The sequence below is a fragment of the Oncorhynchus gorbuscha genome, unplaced genomic scaffold (genome assembly GCF_021184085.1).
Source record: "Oncorhynchus gorbuscha isolate QuinsamMale2020 ecotype Even-year unplaced genomic scaffold, OgorEven_v1.0 Un_scaffold_1249, whole genome shotgun sequence".
NCBI classification, from domain to species: domain Eukaryota; kingdom Metazoa; phylum Chordata; class Actinopteri; order Salmoniformes; family Salmonidae; genus Oncorhynchus; species Oncorhynchus gorbuscha.
In genome coordinates, this window is record NW_025746081.1 from 23,401 (window position 1) to 45,993 (window position 22,593).

At 46.4% G+C, this 22,593-nt stretch overlaps 1 protein-coding gene across 2 annotated transcripts; it reads right to left on the bottom strand.

The window, feature by feature from the left end:
- Positions 1-1,430: 1,430 nt before the first annotated feature.
- On the bottom strand, positions 1,431-22,174 carry ptdss1a (phosphatidylserine synthase 1a). Of its 2 annotated transcripts, XM_046337039.1 has the most exons (13): positions 21,751-22,174; positions 20,573-20,664; positions 19,987-20,031; positions 19,371-19,495; positions 18,757-18,915; positions 18,464-18,615; positions 15,949-16,090; positions 13,811-13,923; positions 13,470-13,535; positions 10,434-10,533; positions 7,426-7,494; positions 3,801-3,861; positions 1,431-2,660 (listed from the first exon to the last, which is right to left on the bottom strand). In XM_046337039.1, the coding sequence occupies exons 1-13, from the start codon at positions 21,933-21,935 to the stop codon at positions 2,566-2,568; spliced, it is 1,404 nt and encodes a 467-aa protein (XP_046192995.1). In that variant the 5' UTR covers positions 21,936-22,174; the 3' UTR covers positions 1,431-2,565. The 2 variants fall into 2 exon arrangements, with proteins under 2 accessions (XP_046192995.1, XP_046192996.1); XM_046337040.1 differs by lacking the exon at positions 13,470-13,535.
- Positions 22,175-22,593: the final 419 nt, after the last annotated feature.

Here is a 22,593-nt window from a genome sequence, read left to right on the forward strand (position 1 = left end):
CATACATGCACAAGGGCATTGAATTAAAAATGTTCACAGCAACACTGAAAACAGACATGGTGTGAATCCTGGGTTACGGATGTGGTGCGACACTGACAAAGACCATGTTGTCACTACTACTGTAGTAAATCTGTAGCCTCCCCAGGCCCTCCCGAGACACTCCATTTACACACTTAGCCATGCAAAATGCCATGAAGGAGAGAACATCCACATGGTAGGAAAACAAAGCTACCTGCCTGCACAGACAGACCGAGCTCCAACTACGAACGACTGGCCTCGTCATTTACTGGAAAAACACAGCAGCCCAGATGTGAAGGGAGAGAAAGGCTGCAGCATCCCAAATGGCATCAAAATCCCTTTATAGTACACTACTTTTGAACCAGGGCCATAGGACTCTGGTCAAAATGTAGTGCACTATAGAGGGAATAGGGTGCCATTTGGGACATCACATAATAAATCACAAAAGGTCATGACGATGATTTCACAAAACATTACAGTAAATGTACAGCATCTCCAAAAACAGCGGAAGTCAACGGTTTATATGGAGCTGGTGGAGCGTAAAGACAATTCTCTGACCCAGGAGGTCAAACACAACCATCACAAACATCCGTCCTTCCATGATGCCAAAGCAGCTTTACATTCAAATCCTGGTGCCATATGTACCAAACATCTGAGTGCTGATCTATGATCAGTTTGAGTATTTTAGAGCATAAAGAGTACTATTACATTGGGACCTGGTTGACCTGATCCTAGATCAGCACTCCTACTCAGATGTTTGATACATATGGCCTCTGTTCACATTCCTCTCTTTGTTCAAGTCATAAAAACAAACCAAAAATGGCGAACACTTACAAATATGAACCAACTGATGATGAAGAGTTGGAGCAGAGAATAACAGCCTTCCCCTACAGTAGTCAACACGAGAGTCCAACTTCTGTGATATTACACAGCTATTTATATCATCTCTGCTTCCCAAATGGCACCCTATTGTCTTCTTAGGGCAGTACATTGGACTGGGGTCTGGTCAATCTTAGTGCACTATATAGAGAATAGGGCCCCATGTACCTACAGTAGTCTGATGGAGGGGGGGATATGTCATAAACCCTCACATTTCCAAAATAGGGCTCCATTTACATACAGTAGTCTGATGGAGGGGGGGGGCTATGTCATAAACCCTCACATTTCCAAAATAGGGCTCCATTTACCTACAGTAGTCTGATGGAGGGGGGCTATGTCATAAACCCTCACATTTCCAAAATAGGGCTCCATTTACATACAGTAGTCTGATGGAGGGGGGGGGCTATGTCATAAACCCTCACATTTCCAGAATAGGGCCCCATTTACCTACAGTAGTCTGATGGAGGGGGGCTATGTCATAAACCCTCACATTTCCAGAATAGGGCCCCATTTACCTACAGTAGTCTGATGGAGGGGGGGGCTATGTCATAAACCCTCACATTTCCAGAGTAGGGTGAATAAGGGAAGCCATATTGTTCAGGGAGGAATCCTAACCAGTCTAACTGTAATGAATGGCAGTAGAGACAGAATCCTGATTTGACTTCTACAAGAAAACAAAAGTAAGGCATGTGATATCAGAAATGTCTAATGTAATCGTCAATCTAAAATAGTCGTAATTATACAGTTTATACAGGTTTTATACACATTTTGATATAGCCTCTATAATATATGTAAACAGACTATAAATGTCAAAATTGTTGTTGTTTTCTTGGAAAACTCAGTGCCTCTATGATACAATAATCAATAGCTAACTTATTGCATTTACAACTAGCCGAAGTCCAACCAGCCAGTGAATGGATTGTTGGAATGGAATGTTGGCATATTGACAGTTAATTGGACAAATGAATTGAATCGTTCCTCTAAAAGCTGCCCGGTTAGCTAGCTAACAAACACAATGTAGACAAATTCCCCCAATTCAATATTTTACACAATATCTTATCACAGCACTGGCTAACCATGGTTGAGCAACTCCCTGACCAAAATGGCCGACAGCCTGTATACCATCATAAGAAGGTTCATATCCATTCTAGTATTCTAATTCTATGGGCTGAAGCACATGAAAGATATATGGTACAGGATAAACGTAACTCTCCAATCACAGTAGTTTACCAACTCCTGTACAATGGAACATGCATTCTTCGGTTCTGACTGAGGAGAAGCAATATTGCCACCACACACACATGCTTACGCAGACACACAAACTGATCAGCCGTAGGGTAGGTAGGAGCTCTGACCGTGTGAACCACCAGTAGGTATCTGTGTGGTTCTCTGATCTATCGGCCACCCCCCCTCACCCCCCTCTCTCCTTCCTCTACAACCCTGCATGGACATGGTGTCTGTCTATCCTGTCCACTGACCATGCCCCTAACCTGGGCCCACTCTCCCCTCTTATGGATGAGTGCTACTCCGTACGTTAAAATGCACAGGGAAAGTGTTGTTTATCCTTTCTTTCTCTTCCATCTCTCCCAACATGCACCTCTTCCTCTGTGGTCCGGGGTTCTGACAGGAGAAGAGGGCGGGACTCCACCCTGGGTGGCAGGGCTAGCATTACTTCTTCCCCAGCCCATTGGTGGATTTGTTCTTCCCTGAGCTCCGCCCACGCTGCCTGGTGGGAGGAGCCTCACCCTCAGAATGCAGTTCTCCTGCAAGGTTTAAGTTTAGGATTAAGTTTAGATAAGGTTTAAGTTTAGGATTAGGTTCAGGTTTATTATAACATATTGGTACATATCTAGAAAACACATCAAATGTGATGTCATACAATATAAAACAGTAAAAAGATATGGTGTGCGTCCAAAATGGCACCCTATTGCCTATACAGTGCACTAATTTTGACCAGAGCCCTATGGGTAGTGTGCACTGTTGAGGATGCCATTTGAGACAACCAATATGTGTAAATATACAGACAGTGCACCATCACAAAGTCATACACAACAAATAGACATAGCCAAAGAACAGAGTGAGAGAGGGACAGATTCTCATTGTTTTAATGTTCATATTGTGTCTGTGTTGAACAATTCGCAAAGACATCTCTAATGGACGACACATATTGATGGTTGAACATAGTTGAAAGTAGAGTTGTGTTTCCATTGGATAAGAGGCAAGTTCCCCAATCAAACCACTAGAGGTCAGACCACTCCATAACTATATCTACAGAAAACCCTCCCAGTCAACCACTAGAGGTCAGACCACTACCTAACAATATTTACAGTAAACCCTCCCAATCAACCACTAGGTCAGACCACTACCTAACTATATTTACAGTAATCCCTCCCAGGCAACCACTAGGTCAGACCACTACCTAACTATATTTACAGTAAACTCTCCCAGTCAACCACTAGGTCAGACCACTACCTAACTATATTCACAGTAAACTCTCCTAGTCAACCACTAGGTCAGACCACTGCCTAACTATATTTACAGTAAACTCTCCCAGTCAACCACTAGGTCAGACCACTACCTAACTATATTTACAGTAAACTCTCCCAGTCAACCACTAGGTCAGACTACTACCTAACTATATTTACAGTAATCCCTCCCAGGCAACCACTAGGTCAGACCACTACCTAACTATATTTACAGTAAACTCTCCCAGTCAACCACTAGGTCAGACTACTACCTAGTTATATTTACAGTAAACTTTCCCAGTCTCAGATTGGATGAAACTCAAGTTACCCAACAATGGGAGGCATAAACAACTATAAATGGCATATTACATAGGAAACCCATTAATAATGACCTGCATGTGTTGAACCCTAGAGGATGAATAGAGACACCATAGTTACCTTTCCTTTGTTCTGACACAAAGTCCTCATTGTAGTTGCTGTCCTCACATTCAGAGTAGCTCTGTAAAACACAGGAGGGGTCAGAACAGACATGTCACTGACATATGGCTGAGAGAACACTACACAGCCAACAGCCAGCTGATCCAGCCACAGGCAGGAGTCCCAAATGGCATCCCCCCCCCATATACTGTATAGTGCACTAGAGTCCTGGTGAAAAGTAGTGCACTAGGCCATATAGGGAGTAGGGTGCCATTTGGAACTTGGCGTGAATACAAGGTTAATGATCTACAGATGAAAAGCTGTGACATCCTGTCATGTTCTTTGTAGATGAACCACAAGGTCATATTCCCTGAAGACTAAACTACACTGAGTCAGACAGTTTATGTTGGAACTCTAAAAACACAGGTGTGGAAACTGCCATTCACAGTACGGTAAAAATGAGGGTTAAACAACATTCTACACAAATCATGGTTTCTGTAGAAAAGCTTTCCAGTTGGCTATGAGAACTCTCTCAGAGAACTCTCTCAGAGAACTCTCTCAGAGAACTCTCTCAAACCCTCACTTTGGCCCTGGGACTTTAGGCGGCAGCAAACTTGGCTAGGCAAACTGAACGAGTGAGCTCGCATACTCCCTTAAAAAGACCTTTGCTTGAAAAACAGCAATACTACCGTTTGTCCATGTTGAGATGCTATAGCCAGATGCTTCAAAATAATCTGAATTAATCTAAGATAACTCAAGAAATCTGTAATTAAATTTATACGTTTTTGCAGTGACCTTAGTCGCTCAATTAAGCAAACTAAATTAGACGCACAAATATCAATCCCCGCAAAAAATAAAATGCTAACCTCGCCTGTTATTGTAATGGTGAGAGGTTAGCATGTCTTATGGGTATGATATAAAATGCTAACCTCCCCTGTTAATGTAATGGTGAGAGGTTAGCATGTCTTGGTGGTATGATATAAAATGCTAACCTCACCTGTTATTGTAATGGTGAGAGGTTAGCATGTCTTGGTGGTATGATATAAAATGCTAACCTCGCCTGTTATTGTAATGGTGAGAGGTTAGCATGTCTTGGGGGTATGATATACAATTCTAACCTCACCTGTTATTGTAATGGTGAGAGGTTAGCATGTCTTGGTGGTATGATATAAAATGCTAACCTCCCTGTTATTGTAATGGTGAGAGGTTAGCATGTCTTGGGGGTATGATATAAAATTCTAACCTCCCCTGTTATTGTAATGGTGAGAGGTTAGCATGTCCTGGGGGTATGATATAAAATGCTAACCTCCCCTGTTATTGTAATGGTGAGAGGTTAGCATGTCTTGGTGGTATGATATAAAATGCTAACCTCACCTGTTATTGTAATGGTGAGAGGTTAGCATGTCCTGGGGGTATGATATAAAATGCTAACCTCGCCTGTTATTGTAATGGTGAGAGGTTAGCATGTCCTGGGGGTATGATATAAAATGCTAACCTCCCTGTTATTGTAATGGTGAGAGGTTAGCATGTCTTGGTGGTATGATATAAAATGCTAACCTCGCCTGTTATTGTAATGGTGATGCTAACCTCGCCTGTTATTGTAATGGAGAGGTTAGCATGTCCTAATGGGGGTATGATATAAAATGCTAACCTCGCCTGTTATTGTAATGGTGAGAGGTTAGCATGTCCTGGGGGTATGATATAAAATGCTAACCTCGCCTGTTATTGTAATGGTGAGAGGTTAGCATGTCCTGGGGGTATGATATAAAATGCTAACCTCGCCTGTTATTGTAATGGTGAGAGGTTAGCATGTCCTGGGGGTATGATATAAAATGCTAACCTCGCCTGTTATTGTAATGGTGAGAGGTTAGCATGTCCTGGGGTATGATATAAAATGCTAACCTCGCCTGTTATTGTAATGGTGAGAGGTTAGCATGTCCTGGGGTATGATATAAAATGCTAACCTCGCCTGTTATTGTAATGGTGAGAGGTTAGCATGTCCTGGGGGTATGATATAAAATGCTAACCTCGCCTGTTATTGTAATGGTGAGAGGTTAGCATGTCCTGGGGTATGATATAAAATGCTAACCTCGCCTGTTATTGTAATGGTCAGAGGTTAGCATGTCCTGGGGGTATGATATAAAATGCTAACCTCGCCTGTTATTGTAATGGTGAGAGGTTAGCATGTCCTGGGGGTATGATATAAAATGCTAACCTCGCCTGTTATTGTAAAGGTTAGCATGTCCTGGGGTATGACTAACCTCGCCTGTTATAATGTAAGGTTGGTATGAGACCTCGCCTGTTATTGTTAGCATGTCCTGGGGGTATGATATAAAATGCTAACCTCGCCTGTTATTGTAATGGTGAGAGGTTAGCATGTCCTGGGGTATGATATAAAATGCTAACCTCGCCTGTTATTGTAATGGTGAGAGGTTAGCATGTCCTGGGGGTATGATATAAAATGCTAACCTCCCTGTTATTGTAATGGTGAGAGGTTAGCATGTCTTGGGGGTATGATATTTGTGTCCGACTTTCTCACTCATCATTATTTCGACCCGTTCAAGATGATCCGTAATCATGGTAGCATCCACATTAATGTAGAAGTTTTTAAAAACATTATATTCTTATTTATAACAATAGTGATTCCAAAATGACTAAATACATTATTTACCATACATTTCTATTGAGCCCAAAATAATGTGAAACACAACCAAAACAAACAGTAAATACATCCAGCCAAGACACAGGCATGATGTGGTCATTGCATGCAGTGATATGGGACCAAATGCTCAACTTTGGATTACTTTAATACACAAGTGAATTTGTCCTAATACTTTTGTTCCCCTAACAATGTGGAGGGGGTCACAGTTCCAGGGACATGTGTTCTAAACGACCTGGGATAGTCACAGTTCCGGGGACATGTGTTCTAAACGACCTGGGATAGTCACAGTTCCAGGGACATGTGTTCTAAACGACCTGGGATAGTCACAGTTCCGGGGACATGTGTTCTAAACGACCTGGGATAGTCACAGTTCCGGGGACATGTGTTCTAAACGACCCGGGATAGTCACAGTTCCAGGGACATGTGTTCTAAACGACCCGGGATAGTCACAGTTCCGGGGACATGTGTTCTAAACGACCCGGGATAGTCACAGTTCCAGGGACATGTGTTCTAAATGACCTGGGATAGTCACAGTTCCGGGGACACGTGTTCTAAACGACCTGGGATACATTTACATTTACATTTAAGTCATTTAGCAGACGCTCTTATCCAGAGCGACTTACAAATTGGTGCATTCACCTTATGTCACAGTTCCGGGGACATGTGTTCTAAACGACCTGGGATAGTCACAGTTCCGGGGACATGTGTTCTAAACGACCTGGGATAGTCACAGTTCCAGGGACATGTGTTCTAAACGACCCGGGATAGTCACAGTTCCAGGGACATGTGTTCTAAATGACCCGGGATAGTCACAGTTCCAGGGACATGTGTTCTAAATGACCGGAATAGTCACAGTTCCAGTGACATGTGTTCTAAACGACCTGGGTGATGAATAAAGGTGCATGTATATGGAGAATGGTTGCAGCAGGACCATCCTGTAGTCAACGAGGTGTAGTTCATATCTAGCCTGGTATGTCAGCATACCTTCTCTTTGGGGCCGTAGATCTCTGCATACCACACCATCCCATACAGACACAGGAATGTGATTAAGGCCTGGGAGGAGAGGAGACAGAGTTAAGGCCACAGTCAGTTCAAGGTCACGTTTCAGCTTTATTGTCCTTGAAACAATAGTCAAAACATAAAATACAAAAATATTACATATACAGATCTATGAATACAATGAAATGAATACACCAACACCCAGTCGTCCCCCATACGGCCAACACCCAGTCGTCCCCCATACGGCCAACACCCAGTCGTCCCCCATACGGCCAACACCCAGTCGTCCCCCATACGGCCAACACCCAGTCGTCCCCCATACGGCCAACACCCAGTCGTCCCCCATACGGCCAACACCCAGTCGTCCCCATACGGCCAACACCCAGTCGTCCCCCATACGGCCAACACCCAGTCGTCCCCATACGGCCAACACCCAGTCGTCCCCATACGGCCAACACCCAGTCGTCCCCATACGGCCAACACCCAGTCGTCCCCCATACGGCCAACACCCAGTCGTCCCCATACGGCCAACACCCAGTCGTCCCCCATACGGCCAACACCCAGTCGTCCCCCATACGGCCAACACCCAGTCGTCCCCCATACGGCCAACACCCAGTCGTCCCCCATACGGCCAACACCCAGTCGTCCCCCATACAGCCAACACCCAGTAGTCCCCCATACAGCCAACACCCAGTAGTCCCCCATACAGCCAACACCCAGTAGTCCCCCATACAGCCAACACCCAGTAGTCCCCCATACAGCCAACATCCAGTAGTCCCCCATACAGCCAACATCCAGTAGTCCCCCATACAGCCAACATCCAGTAGTCCCTCATACAGCCAACATCCAGTAGTCCCTCATACAGCCAACATCCAGTAGTCCCTCATACAGCCAACATCCAGTAGTCCCTCATACAGCCAACATCCAGTAGTCCCTCATACAGCCAACATCCAGTAGTCCCTCATACAGCCAACATCCAGTAGTCCCTCATACAGCCAACATCCAGTAGTCCCTCATACAGCCAACATCCAGTAGTCCCTCATACAGCCAACATCCAGTAGTCCCTCATACAGCCAACATCCAGTAGTCCCTCATACAGCCAACATCCAGTAGTCCCTCATACAGCCAACATCCAGTAGTCCCTCATACAGCCAACATCCAGTAGTCCCTCATACAGCCAACATCCAGTAGTCCCTCATACAGCCAACATCCAGTAGTCCCTCATACAGCCAACATCCAGTAGTCCCTCATACAGCCAACATCCAGTAGTCCCTCATACAGCCAACATCCAGTAGTCCCTCATACAGCCAACATCCAGTAGTCCCTCATACAGCCAACATCCAGTAGTCCCTCATATAGCCAACATCCAGTAGTCCCTCATACAGCCAACACCCAGTCGTCCCTCATATAGCCAACACCCAGTCGTCCCTCATATAGCCAACATATCAGCCACAAAATGAAAGGCCTTTTAGCTGTAAACACACTGACATTCCATAGATAAAGCAGTACTAGGACAACTACAGCCCTGGTACGTTATCCTGTCACCATCTAATACTAGGACAACTACAGCCCTGGTACGTTATCCTGTCACCATCTAATACTAGGACAACTACAGCCCTGGTACGTTATCCTGTCACCATCTAATACTAGGACAACTACAGCCCTGGTACGTTATCCTGTCACCATCTAATACTAGGACAACTACAGCCCTGGTACGTTATCCTGTCACCATCTAATACTAGGACAACTACAGCCCTGGTACGTTATCCTGTCACCATCTAATACTAGGACAACTACAGCCCTGGTACGTTATCCTGTCACCATCTAATACTAGGACAACTACAGCCCTGGTAGGTTATCCTGTCACCATCTAATACTAGGACAACTACAGCCCTGGTAGGTTATCCTGTCACCATCTAATACTAGGACAACTACAGCCCTGGTAGGTTATCCTGTCACCATCTAATACTAGGACAACTACAGCCCTGGTACGTTATCCTGTCACCATCTAATACTAGGACAACTACAGCCCTGGTACGTTGGTCCAACAGTCAAATGCTCTTAACGATGACCAAGCTATTTATGTTACATTAACTATGAGAAAAAAAACAGACTGGTCTGCTAACATAAATAGTGACATGTACTTTTAGAGACCTGAACAACTGTTTGGAGACTAGTTTTACTATGTACACAGTAATACTACTCGGACATGACAGCTGTGTGGAGACTGGTATGTTTATGTACACAGTAATACTACTTGGACATGACAGCTGTGTGGAGACTGGTATGTTTATGTACACAGTAATACTACTCGGACATGACAGCTGTGTGGAGACTGGTATGTTTATGTACACAGTAATACTACTCGGACATGACAGCTGTGTGGAGACTGGTATGTTTATGTACACAGTAATACTACTCGGACATGACAGCTGTGTGGAGACTGGTATGTTTATGTACACAGTAATACTACTTGGACATGACAGCTGTGTGGAGACTGGTATGTTTATGTACACAGTAATACTACTCGGACATGACAGCTGTGTGGAGACTGGTATGTTTATGTACACAGTAATACTACTCGGACATGACAGCTGTGTGGAGACTGGTATGTTTATGTACACAGTAATACTACTCGGACATGACAGCTGTGTGGAGACTGGTATGTTTATGTACACAGTAATACTACTTGGACATGACAGCTGTGTGGAGACTGGTATGTTTATGTACACAGTAATACTACTCGGACATGACAGCTGTGTGGAGACTGGTATGTTTATGTACACAGTAATACTACTCGGACATGACAGCTGTGTGGAGACTGGTATGTTTATGTACACAGTAATACTACTCGGACATGACAGCTGTGTGGAGACTGGTATGTTTATGTACACAGTAATACTACTTGGACATGACAGCTGTGTGGAGACTGGTATGTTTATGTACACAGTAATACTACTTGGACATGACAGCTGTGTGGAGACCATTCTTACCACACACACCAGCCACAGCAGCACATAGAGGACCTGGGTCTTGGAGAACAGCTCCATTCCAAACTTTATACACGCCAAGGCCTCCAGGAACGCTATGGCCCTGTGATGTCAACAGAGACACACACACACACAGAGACGTCACACACTACAGCTAAGGCTGCTGGGTAATCACACCGCTATAGCTGTGTCCCAAATGGCTCCCTATTCCCTCCATGGTGGATAACCTGGTTTAAAGTAGTGCACTATAAAGGGAATAGGGTAGCTGTTGGGATGCACCCTATGACACCTGTCACCCGGCTGGGTGGTGACATGACAGAGTGAGGGAGAGGGGGGTGAGCGAGGCAGAGAGAGGTAAGCTGAGGCCCATAGAAACATGAAACCAGTCCATCTACATGGTCAGATGTTAACAGCCTTTACTCTAGTGGGAGCTGGAGGGAAGCAACATATTCAGACCCCTGCTGAGCACTAACCAAAATAAACAGACTGACAACAGGCCACATGCCACATGCACAATGCAAACATGGATAACAGAATATTAATGGAATATAATGGGGGGGGGTTATAAAATCACATTTCACAAATGTTGTCTACGAAAGTTTCTAAGATCCCTTACTTCCCCAAACATGGGAAGCACTAGAATACACAGAGGGTAGAGCGTACGACCCCTTATTACCCTAAACATGGGAGCCACTAGAATACACAGAGGGTAGAGCGTACGACCCCTTATTACCCTAAACATGGGAACCACTAGAATACACAGAGGGTAGAGCGTACGACCCCTTATTACCCTAAACATGGGAGCCACTAGAATACACAGAGGGTAGAGCGTACGACCCCTTATTACCCTGAACATGGGAGCCACTAGAATACACACAGAGGGTAGAGCGTACGACCCAGTACATCACTGGGGCCCCTTATTACCCTGAAACATGGGAACCACTAGAATACACAGAGGGTAGAGCGTAGGTCCAAAAGACTCCAGTCCCTTATTACCCTAAACATGGGAACCACTAGAATACACAGAGGGTAGAGCGTCTAGGTCCAAAAGACCCCTTATTACCCTGAACATGGGAGCCACTAGAATACACAGAGGGTAGAGCGTCTAGGTCCAAAAGACTCCAGTCCCTGGTCTATTACCCTGAACATGGGAGCCACTAGAATACACACAGAGGGTAGAGCGTACGACCCAGTACATCACTGGGGCCGAGATTCCTGCCATCCAGGACCTTCATACCAGGCGGTGTCAGAGGAAAGCCCCAAAAATGTGTCAAAGACTCCAGTCACTCTGGTCTCAGACTGTTCTCTCTGCTACCGTATGGCGAGCGGTACCGGAGCGCCAAGTCTAGGTCCAAAAGACTCCAGTCACTCTGGTCTCACTGTTCTCTCTGCTACCGTATGGCGAGCGGTACCGGAGCGCCAAGTCTAGGTCCAAAAGACTCCAGTCACTCTGGTCTCACTGTTCTCTCTGCTACCGTATGGCGAGTGGTACCGGAGCGCCAAGTCTAGGTCCAAAAGACTCCAGTCACTCTGGTCTCACTGTTCTCTCTGCTACCGTATGGCGAGCGGTACCGGAGCGCCAAGTCTAGGTCCAAAAGACTCCAGTCACTCTGGTCTCACTGTTCAGTCACTCTGGTCTACTGTTCTCTCTGCTACCGTGGCGAGCGGTACCGGAGCGCCAAGTCTAGGTCCAAAAGACTCCACTCTGGTCTCACTGTTCTCTCTGCTACCGTCTCGGAGCGCCAAGTCTAGGTCCAAAAGACTCAGTCACTCTGGTCTCACTGTTCTCTCTGCTACCGTATGGCGAGCGGTACCGGAGCGCCAAGTCTAGGTCCAAAAGACTCCAGTCACTCTGGTCTCACTGTTCTCACTCTGCTACCGTATCTACCGGAGCGCCAAGTCTAGGTCCAAAAGACTCCAGTCACTCTGGTCTCACTGTTCTCTCTGCTACCGTATGGCGAGCGGTACCGGAGCGCCAAGTCTAGGTCCAAAAGACTCCAGTCACTCTGGTCTCACTGTTCTCTCTGCTACCTGCTACCGTAGTCTGGCAAAGAGCGGTCTCACCGGAGCGCCAAGTCTAGGTCCAAAAGACTCCTTAACAGATTCTACCCCCAAGCCATAAGACTGCTGAACAATTAATCAAATGGCCACCAGGACTAGGCCAGTCTTTTTTACTCAGGGTTTAGCTGGGGGATAATGGAGGCCATTGTTTTGTAGTGCTTCACTGCCAGACTGTCTGTGTGTGTGACTGTGTCTGTGTGTGTGTGTGTGTCTGTGTGTCTGTGACTGTGTGTACAGCCCTAACCAGCTACAGTTTCTCAGTCCTCCACACTGTAGAAGGTCTGTTAACATTAGCCTCCATCTCCCATGTCTTCACCCTCACACTGCTACAGTTTACATACAAACACACAGCCCAAGGGTACAAACACACAGCCCAAGGGTAGAAACACACAGCCCAAGGGTAGAAACACACAGCCCAAGGGTAGAAACACACAGCCCAAGGGTAGAAACACACAGCCCAAGGGTAGAAACACACAGCCCAAGGGTAGAAACACACAAGGGTAGAAACACACAGCCCAAGGGTAGAAACACACAGCCCAAGGGTAGAAACACACAGCCCAAGGGTAGAAACACACAGCCCAAGGGTAGAAACACACAGCCCAAGGGTAGAAACACACAGCCCAAGGGTAGAAACACACAGCCCAAGGGTAGAAACACACAGCCCAAGGGTAGAAACACACAGCCCAAGGGTAGAAACACACAGCCCAAGGGTAGAAACACACAGCCCAAGGGTAGAAACACACAGCCCAAGGGTAGAAACCACACCGTCAAAGAGCTCTGTTCAGTTGTTGACTAAAGGTAAATCATTGACCTGACGGCTGACTATTATTATTATTATTATTATTATATTATATTACTGCAGACGTAGATGTGTATTGTAGTTTAATGGTGTAGATGGCAGACAGCAGAGTAAACAGCTTTATCTCCTCAGACATTATCTACTGTCGTCATGGTAGTAGCTAATGAAATAACACTCACCCAAACACCCAGCACTGTGTCCCAACACGCTTACACTGTGTGTCTGTGAGGTAGGCATAGTACTGCCTGAAAAACACAGGGAGAAAACACCACCACAGGTCAGGACAAACACAGGATGTGAAGGCAGACATGTGAACCAGTTTACCACAGACAGAGAGCTGTCCTCTCATAGCCATTAACTCTAGACATGTTGGACAAACACTGATGGTATGACTGAGGAGTTTTCTGAAGACTGGTGCAGAAGGGGTGCAAATTGGGAGAGAAAGGGGACAGAGGGAGAGGGGGGGGGACAGAGGAGAGAGGGGGGGAGAGATCAGCCCAGGTGAGGGGTGAGGTCCTACCTCACGGTGGGAGCTGTGATGATGCCGATGAAGAGGATCCGACACCAGCTGAGGGCGTGGCACGCCGGGAACACAAATATGTGCTTCAGGAAGAATGTGTTCAACTCTGTCAGCTATGGAGAGAGTTATCACAGACACCATCACAAAGCCACCCCCTACACAGGGCACTACAGACCCCCCCCCACACACACACACACACAGTGCTCTAATCACACTGAATACAGCCACTAATTATTAGATTTTTTTGTAATTTAACTAGGGAAGTCAGTTAAGAACAAATTCATATTTACAATGATGGCCTAGGAACAGTTGGTTAACTGCCTTGTTCAGGGGCAGAACGACAGGTTTTTACCTTCTCAGCTCGGGGATTCGATCTAGCAACCTTTTGGTTACTGACCCAATGCTCTTACAACCAGGCTACCTGCCACCCCAACTAACTCCTCCCTCTCTCTCTACCTCCCAAATGAGGAAGTAGAATACATAGCCTAGCTATGCAATACAATGAACCTGAACCATGGCAACATTTGGACCCACCCACAGTTTGACCCTGTGCTTCTCATCATCCACAGTACAGCATAATGAAGAGACTGGAACCAGACTGTCTCAACACGCTGTCATTTGGCCCTGAGCCTGTGTGTGTGTGTGTGTGTGTGTGTGTGTGTGTGTGTGTGTGTGTGTGTGTGTGTGTGTGTGTGTGTGTCTCAGTGTAGAGATAGTCTTATTTGGCCCTGAGCCTGTCTAGAGGCCCTTTGGAGAGAAAGCAGCTAAACTGTAGCTACTCCTGAGGACTCTCTCTCTCTCTCTCTACCTTCACTCTCCCCTTCTCACCCACCCCTCCACTCTCACCCGCCACCCCTCGTCAAGCTCCTCTCAGAGTGGGTAATTACTATTTCAAGCCCCCAGAGTGTTGGGAACGGGAGGGAGGGAGGGGAGAGACTAGTCCATTTCAAGAGAAGCTGCTCAGCTTTTCATCGCCATGGCAGCCAGTATTGAGGATAAGGGGGGGTGAAGGAGTATTGGCAGCTATGGTGGACTCTCTGGCTGGGACATGGATTGTATTCATTGGCAACAAATAGTAGACAACGGACTAAAACTGGGAGGGACTACTAGAACTTTTCCAACAAGAAATGCTCGTTTTCATTTTCCATTGCAAAAATGGTTTTGCCACAGTGTTCCCTAATGAATATGACCCTGGGTTAATGATGGAAAGCACTGGAACTTATTGAAGTTCCCCATCTTTCCATCCACCCCACGGTGTGGTGGGGCGCTGTCCCCCATCCAGAAACTGTCCACCCAGTCACATGTCATCCGGCTAGTTTCTCACTCTAAGAAATTAGTTTTCAATAAGAACACGCCATTTTACCATTTTATATACCTAGTGCTGACAGCTAACCCGTCAGGCCAGAACTCTGCATATACCTAGCGCTAACAGCTAACCCCTGTCAGGCCAGAACTCTGCATATACCTAGCGCTGACATCTAACCCCTGTCAGGCCAGAACTCTGCATATACCTAGCGCTAACATCTAACCCCTGTCAGGCCAGAACTCTGCATATACCTAGCGCTAACATCTAACCCCTGTCAGGCCAGAACTCTTGCATATACCTAGCGCTAACAGCTAACCCCTGTCAGGCCAGAACTCCCCATATACCTAGAGCTAACAGCTAACCCCTGTCAGGCCAGAACTCTGCATATACCTAGCGCTAACAGCTAACCCCTGTCAGGCCAGAACTCTGCATATACCTAGAGCTAACATCTAACCCCTGTCAGGCCAGAACTCCCCATATACCTAGAGCTAACAGCTAGCCCCTGTCAGGCCAGAACTCCCCATATACCTAGAGCTAACAGCTAACCCCTGTCAGGCCAGAACTCTGCATATACCTAGCGCTGACATCTAACCCCTGTCAGGCCAGAACTCTGCATATACCTAGCGCTGACAGCTAACCCCTGTCAGGCCAGAACTCTGCATATACCTAGTGCTAACAGCTAGCCCCTGTCAGGCCAGAACTCCCCATATACCTAGTGGTCAGGTCAGATAGACTTTGACCAGGGCCCTAAAGTAGTGCACTATAGGGTGTTATTGGACATGGGTGCATTAGAAATAGATTGACAGTTGTACGTTTGAAACCAGGAACACACCTGCCAGATGATCATGAAGAGGTAGACCCCGGTGACGCGCTGCAGGGAAGACTTGGGGTCAAACCAGCGGACGTAGGTCCAGCTAGCCGGGGTGAACTGGAGCGCAGCACGTTTGATCTTCCCTGTCGTGGTGTGGATGTCCCTGGACAGGTAGAGACACACGGCAGAAGAGTTAACAAGGCTTGTGAATAGACATACAATAAGATAAGTAACACACAGCTAACTAGGATGAAAACAATGCCATTACATAAATTATTCAAGGCCACCTCGTTACCGGGCAACGGACCTGATAATACTAAACAAAAGCTAAACTATAAGTGCCTCTGGATCCGAAAGTCTGATAAATGACTAAAAAGGTCAATGTAAAAATGTAGGAAGTCAATTTCCATGCGGTTTTGTTTCTGAGACGTGAACAAATGTCACTCAATTCCCCAGAGAAAGTAAGTAGCCTTGTCTGAGCCAGAAGCAGATCTCCTGTTTAGGTAGCGCGAGGCAGCTTGACCAACACTACACCCCCTGGACAGGACACTACTGCAGAGCCCCATGGGGCCTGGTCAAAAGAACTGCTCTTTACAGGGAAAAGGGTGCCAATTGTGACACCGCCAGTAAAGCGAGGGATGGAGGGGACCTACATGCTGGAGGCCCAGTGTTAGTGCTACGAGGACCTACACTACATAGGCAAAAGTATGTGGACACCCCTTCATATTAGCAGGTTCGGCATTTTCAGCTACACCCGTTTGCTGACCTGTATATAAAATCTAGCATACAGCCATGCAATCTCCATAGACACACATTGGCAGTGGAATAGCCCGTACTGAAGAGCTCAGTGACTTTCAACGTGGCACCGTCATAAGATGCCACCTTTCCAACAAGTCAGTTCGACACATTTTTTGCCCTGCTAGAGCTGGCCCGGTCAAATGTAAGTGCCGTTATTGTGAAGTGGAAACATCTAGGAGCAACAACAGCTCAGCCGTGAAGTCGTAGGCCACACAAGCTCACAGAACAGGACCGCCGAGTGCTGAAGCGCATAAAAATTGTCTGTCCTGGTTGAAACACTGACAAGTTCCAAACTGCCTCTGGAAGCAACGTCAGCACAAGAACTGTTCATCGCAAGCTTCATGAAATGGGTTTCCATGGCCGAGCTGCCGCACACAAACCTAAGATCACCATGCGCAATGCCAAGCTTCGGCTAGAGTGGTGTAATGCGCTCCACCATTGGACTCTGGAAAAGTGGAAACGTGTTCTCTGGAGTGATGAATCACGCTTCACCATCTGGCAGCAAGACAGAAGAATCTGGGTTTGACAGAATAATGGTCTGGGTCTGTTTTTCATAGTTCGGGCTTGGCCTCTTAGTTCCAGTGAAGGGAAATCTTAAAGCTACAGCATACAATAACATGCTAGATGACTCCGTGCTACTAACTTTGTGGCAAACATTTGGGAAAGGCCCTTTCCTGTTTCTCCAACGGCCCCGACCCCACTAATGCTCATGGCTGAATGGAAGCAAGTCCCCACAGCAATGTTCCAACATCTAGTGGAAAGCCTTCCCAGAATTGTGGAGGCTGTTATTTGCAGAAAAGGGGGAGGGGCTAACTCAATTTTTATGCCCATGATTTTGGAATGAGATATTTGATGAGCAGGTCTCCATATACTTTGTGTACCTGATGGAGGCCCAGTGGTAGGGTCAGGAGGACCTACTTGAGGGAGGCCCAGTGACAGGGTTATGGGTACCTACTTGATGGAGGCCCAGTGACAGGGTTATGGGTACCTACTTGATGGAGGCCCAGTGACAGGGTTATGGGTACCTGCTTGATGGAGGCCCAGTGGTAGGGTCAGGAGGACCTACTTGATGGAGGCCCAGTGGTAGGGCCAGGGGTACCTACTTGATGGAGGCCCAGTGACAGGGTTATGGGTACCTGCTTGATGGAGGCCCAGTGACAGGGTTATGGGTACCTGCTTGATGGAGGCCCAGGGTGACTTGATGGAGGGTTATGGGTACCTACTTGATGGTAGGGTTATGGGCCCAGTGATACTTGATGGAGGGACAGGGTTATGGGTACCTACTTGATGGAGGCCCAGTGACAGGGTTATGGGTACCTACTTGATGGAGGCCCAGTGACAGGGTTATGGGTACCTACTTGATGGAGGCCCAGTGACAGGGTTATGGGTACCTACTTGATGGAGGCCCAGTGGTAGGGTTATGATTACCTACTTGATGGAGGCCCAGTGGTAGGGTTATGGGGTACCTACTTGATGGAGGCCCAGTGGTAGGGTTATGGGGTACCTACTTGATGGAGGCCCAGTGGTAGGGTTATGGGGTACCTACTTGATGGAGGCCCAGTGACAGGGGTAGGGTTATGGGGTTATGGGTTTACTTGGAGGCCCAGTGGTAGGGTTATGGGGTATTTACTTGGAGGCCCAGTGGTAGGGTTATGGGGTATCTACTTGGAGGCCCAATGGTAGGGTTATGGGGTACCTACTTGATGGAGGCCCAGTGGTAGGGTTATGGGGTACCTACTTGATGGAGGCCCAGTGGTAGGTCCTCATCTCCAGGAAGCGACAGACAGTCATACCCATCCAGATGCCTCCTCCATTACACAACAGTATGTCCAGGATCAGCTGGTCCCACCAGCACTCAGCAAAGTTAGGCAGCAGGTGCATGAAGAACAGCTGAGGAGGAGAGGATGAGGTGCAAAATAGGGAGAGGAAGAGTAATCATTTATACCTCTCCTAAACTCCTTCTCTGACACTCTCCTAACCAAATGATCTGACATTTGGTGTTTGTGTGTGTTCGTGCTTTGGGGTGTGTACCTCAGTGAGCTCCCAGGTGATGCTGATGGTCCAACAGAGGCCGTAGCTGCGGATGAGCAGGGCCTTCATGCCCCAGCCCCAGAAGTGACTGAAGGCAAATATGTCAAAGTGGCTCAGGATTCGCTCCCAGGTGATCACGTGACAGTTCACTGCATACTCCTACAAGCAGAGCACAGCGGCCAGAGACGACATCAACACTAGCCAATCAAAACAAGAGCACGAGGAAGTGAGTGTTGGTGCTAGAAGAGGGCTGTAAATCCTGTTTCTCCACCCTTTTCCCCAAAGTATGGACTTGCACACTTCCCATCATGGATTAAAAGCATTGGATTGGTGTAAGAATTGGCTGGAGGGAGTTTCACAATTGTTAAACGGCATGCCGGGAAGTGTGCACCTCAGGTGGAGAGTCAGGAAGTAGCCACGGTCAATGTGCTAACCAAGAGACTGATAGCTAAGAGATCAGAAACTAACAGTAAAGAAAGGGTGCGTCCCAAATGGCACTCTATTCCCCTATTTGACCACGGCTCTAGTGAAAAGTAGTGCACTCCATAGGGAACAGGGTGAGTTGGGATGCAACCACAGAGACTGATAGGAGAGCAAGGCTGCTGCTTACTCACCATGATGTCAGCCTCCCGGGTGGCGTAGCGCAGGTTGGGGTCCAGCCAGTACATGACGTTCTTCACCTGCTCCCAGTTTAGGAAGATGATGAACACCAGGAACAGGAAGTACAGCACACTCAGACCTGACCATAACAGGGAGATGTCAGATCACTAGGAACAGGAAGTACAGCACACTCAGACCTGACCATAACAGGGAGATGTTAGATCACTAGGAACAGGAAGTACAGCACACTCAGACCTGACCATAACAGGGAGATGTTAGATCACTAGGAACAGGAAGTACAGCACACTCAGACCTGACCATAACAGAGCAATAACAGATTAGGCGGAATCTCATTCAATCAAGGGCTGAACTGGTTTCAGCAATTTAGAAAGCCCTTTTTACATCAACAGTTGTCAGAAAGTAGCCTAAACCCCAAAGAGTAACTGAAGCAGAAGCACAGTGGCCAGGAAACACTCCCTAGAAGGAAGGAACCTAGAGAGACACCTAGAGAGATTAACTCTCATGAATTGGGTGGATAATTCATGGTTAAACTCATTCAAAGTGAACTGGAATGGAAGCTAGGCCTATACAAAAAAAGGATTGTTATATTTGTCACTTAATATCACTCACCGAAAACTATTCGCCATATCGCCGGATGTGGTCTGGTAAATGGTCCTAGAGAGAGAAGAGTAAAAAAATACTGAATCAACAACTTCATGCACACTTAACGTTCCAAGGCTGGTGTACAATGACATGTAGAGATGTCTGACACATAGAACGTTATGAACACAGAGAGTCACCCTCGAAGCATCGTTACCCATCACTCCACTAAAGCCACGGCAGAGTAAAGGAAACAACTACTTCAAGATCTGTAGCTCAGTTGGTAGAGCATGGCGCTTGTAACGCCAGGGTAGTGGGTTCGATCCCCGGGACCACCCATACGTAGAATGTATGCACACATGACTGTAAGTCGCTTTGGATAAAAGCGTCTGCTAAATGGCATATATATATATATATATATATATATACACACATACACACACATCACCGTTTCAAACACTACTACCGCGCACTAGCTAGCCATTTCACAGCGGTTACACTAGCACCCTATATAGTGCACTACTTTTGACCAGAGACCAGGTCTGAAGTAGTGCACTATATAGGGGAAAAAGGTGCCATTTTATGTCAGAAGCAACTTGGACAACCTTGTCCTTACCGTTAGGGAAGGCCAGAACACTGATGACCAGGAAGAAGGAGAGGACCAGGATGAGGCCCACCCACAAGTTGGCGTCTTCGTTTGTCTCATCTCTAACATAACAAAAAGGAAAGGATTATTAACACAAACCAAAACCAGCATTAAGACATTTCAGAGTCAGTGAGATGAAAACAGTTCTAAAACTGATGCACTGATTGGACAGGTGGGTTTGAAACCCAAATTCTATTCCCACCTCTGTCCCCACATAGCCTTCTGTACTGTGCTCTCCTTCAATCACACTTATGAAAGACCAGTGAGAGGGCTGAAATGATATTATAATTCACTCATCAGTGCTGGTTGACCTACTCCTGACAGCCCCCATTCCATTTGGTTATTGAGGATAAACCACTCTTGATGAGAGCAGCAGATAAGGGATTTGTCCCTAATGGCACCCCATTCCACATAGTGAAATACTTTTGACCAGGGCGCTATATGGAATAGGATGCCATTTGGACACAGCCAAGCTGTACATCATGGGCTGCGTTCAGTAGGCAAAAACGTAGTGGAAACGGTGCTGTACGAACGACCAGTTGAAAACCGGGAGAGGTTAGGTTGTGAGTTTAAAATGCACCGCTCTCCTTTAAATACGTAACTCGTTGCTTCAACCACAGCCTGCCACACCCAACAAACGGCGCAAATGTACCTCAAAGACTGTTCAAGAACGTTCAATGCAAACAGTTCCGCAACGTAGCAAATGTTCAATCGAACTGAACGCACCCATGATGTAAGAAATTAATAGATGCATCTTGCAGATAAAAATGGACCACCAGGAACCAGGAAGAGAGATCCTTCCCCACGGTATAGAAAATATATAAACGTGGCACGTTGACACAATGTAGCTACAAATAGCAAATAAATCAGCCCACTTGCTACATCGAAACCAAACAAATTAAACATTCTCCTTCATTAGGGAGGAGCCAGATGGTCAGTCCCGCACCAGAGAACTTAAGCAAGCTACCTACTTCATCGAAATACCTTAGTTGCACATGTCAATTGTCGGAAATATTAGCGAACGTAGTTACTTTTTGACTGCATAAACAAACACTTAGCTGCTCTGGCAGTTGGTCCTGTCAATATCGTTAGCATATAGCTAGCTAATGTTAACTACCGGTAGTTAACTGGCTAGTCACTCTACTTACCTTGTAAATGCAAAATACATCAAGCTGAGCACTGTGCATGTTAACAGTGTTATTGTGTGCGGCTTATAGAAAAAGTCCAGTGTAATATCCTCCACTTGCTGCTCGTTGATCATACGGAAATGCATCCTGTAGTTCACATCATCTTTGCCTATAGTCCGCGATTCGTACCCATATCCGGATGCCATAATTGCGGGAGCGTGACCAGAGGAATCCGCTTCACCTCCTGCGGGCTCCTTCAGATTGACATTTAGACCTTCAGGGAAATTAATGATTCATGTCGTCCACTAGTAAAGATCAAAACGACCAGACGCACGTCCGTTAAATACGTGGGCAACAGCACAACCTAAAGAAAAACAGAGTCAGGAATGAACTGCTGCCTTCTTGCGAGTGCGAACATCACGGGTTAAATTTACTGAAACGTTTTAGGGGAAAAGAAACTCTCGATTTTTTGATTGGTTTGTAAGTCTAGGGGAGTGCCACTATGGAAAGCCGAAGGGTTCAGTTTATGAGATCAATCACGCGCTATTTTCTTAACGTTTGTAAACCACCAAGGCAAACCCACATAAATAGAAAGGATTATATTTCTATGGGTAAACCAAGGTCAGTTCCACACCGCGTGAGGTTATTTACGTTCATGTCACAGGAGGGTAAAGAGTGATATGAATATTTTTCAACCACAAGCATTGATGTCATGAGTGTCCTAACCTACATTATTCCTAACCTACATAATTCCTAACCTACATTAGTTATCTGAAAAGTGGGAGAGATCGTCGTCAAAATCACTGCATCATGAAAATGCATTAGTAAAAATATCATTATTATTCTTTGTAAGGGCTTCACATA

What these genes read in the sequence shown, in the direction of transcription:
- ptdss1a (XM_046337039.1), bottom strand. Translation starts at nt 21,935, where the DNA reads ATGGCATCCGGATATGGGTACGAATCGCGGACTATAGGCAAAGATGAT. An exon ending in GATATGGCGAATAGTTTTCG is followed by an intron (nt 19,496 to 19,986) that starts GTGAGTGATATT and finishes TGTTATGGTCAG; the next exon opens with GTCTGAGTGTGCTGTACTTC. An exon ending in TCTTCATGATCATCTGGCAG is followed by an intron (nt 13,924 to 15,948) that starts GTGTGTTCCTGG and finishes CTCTCTCCATAG; the next exon opens with CTGACAGAGTTGAACACATT.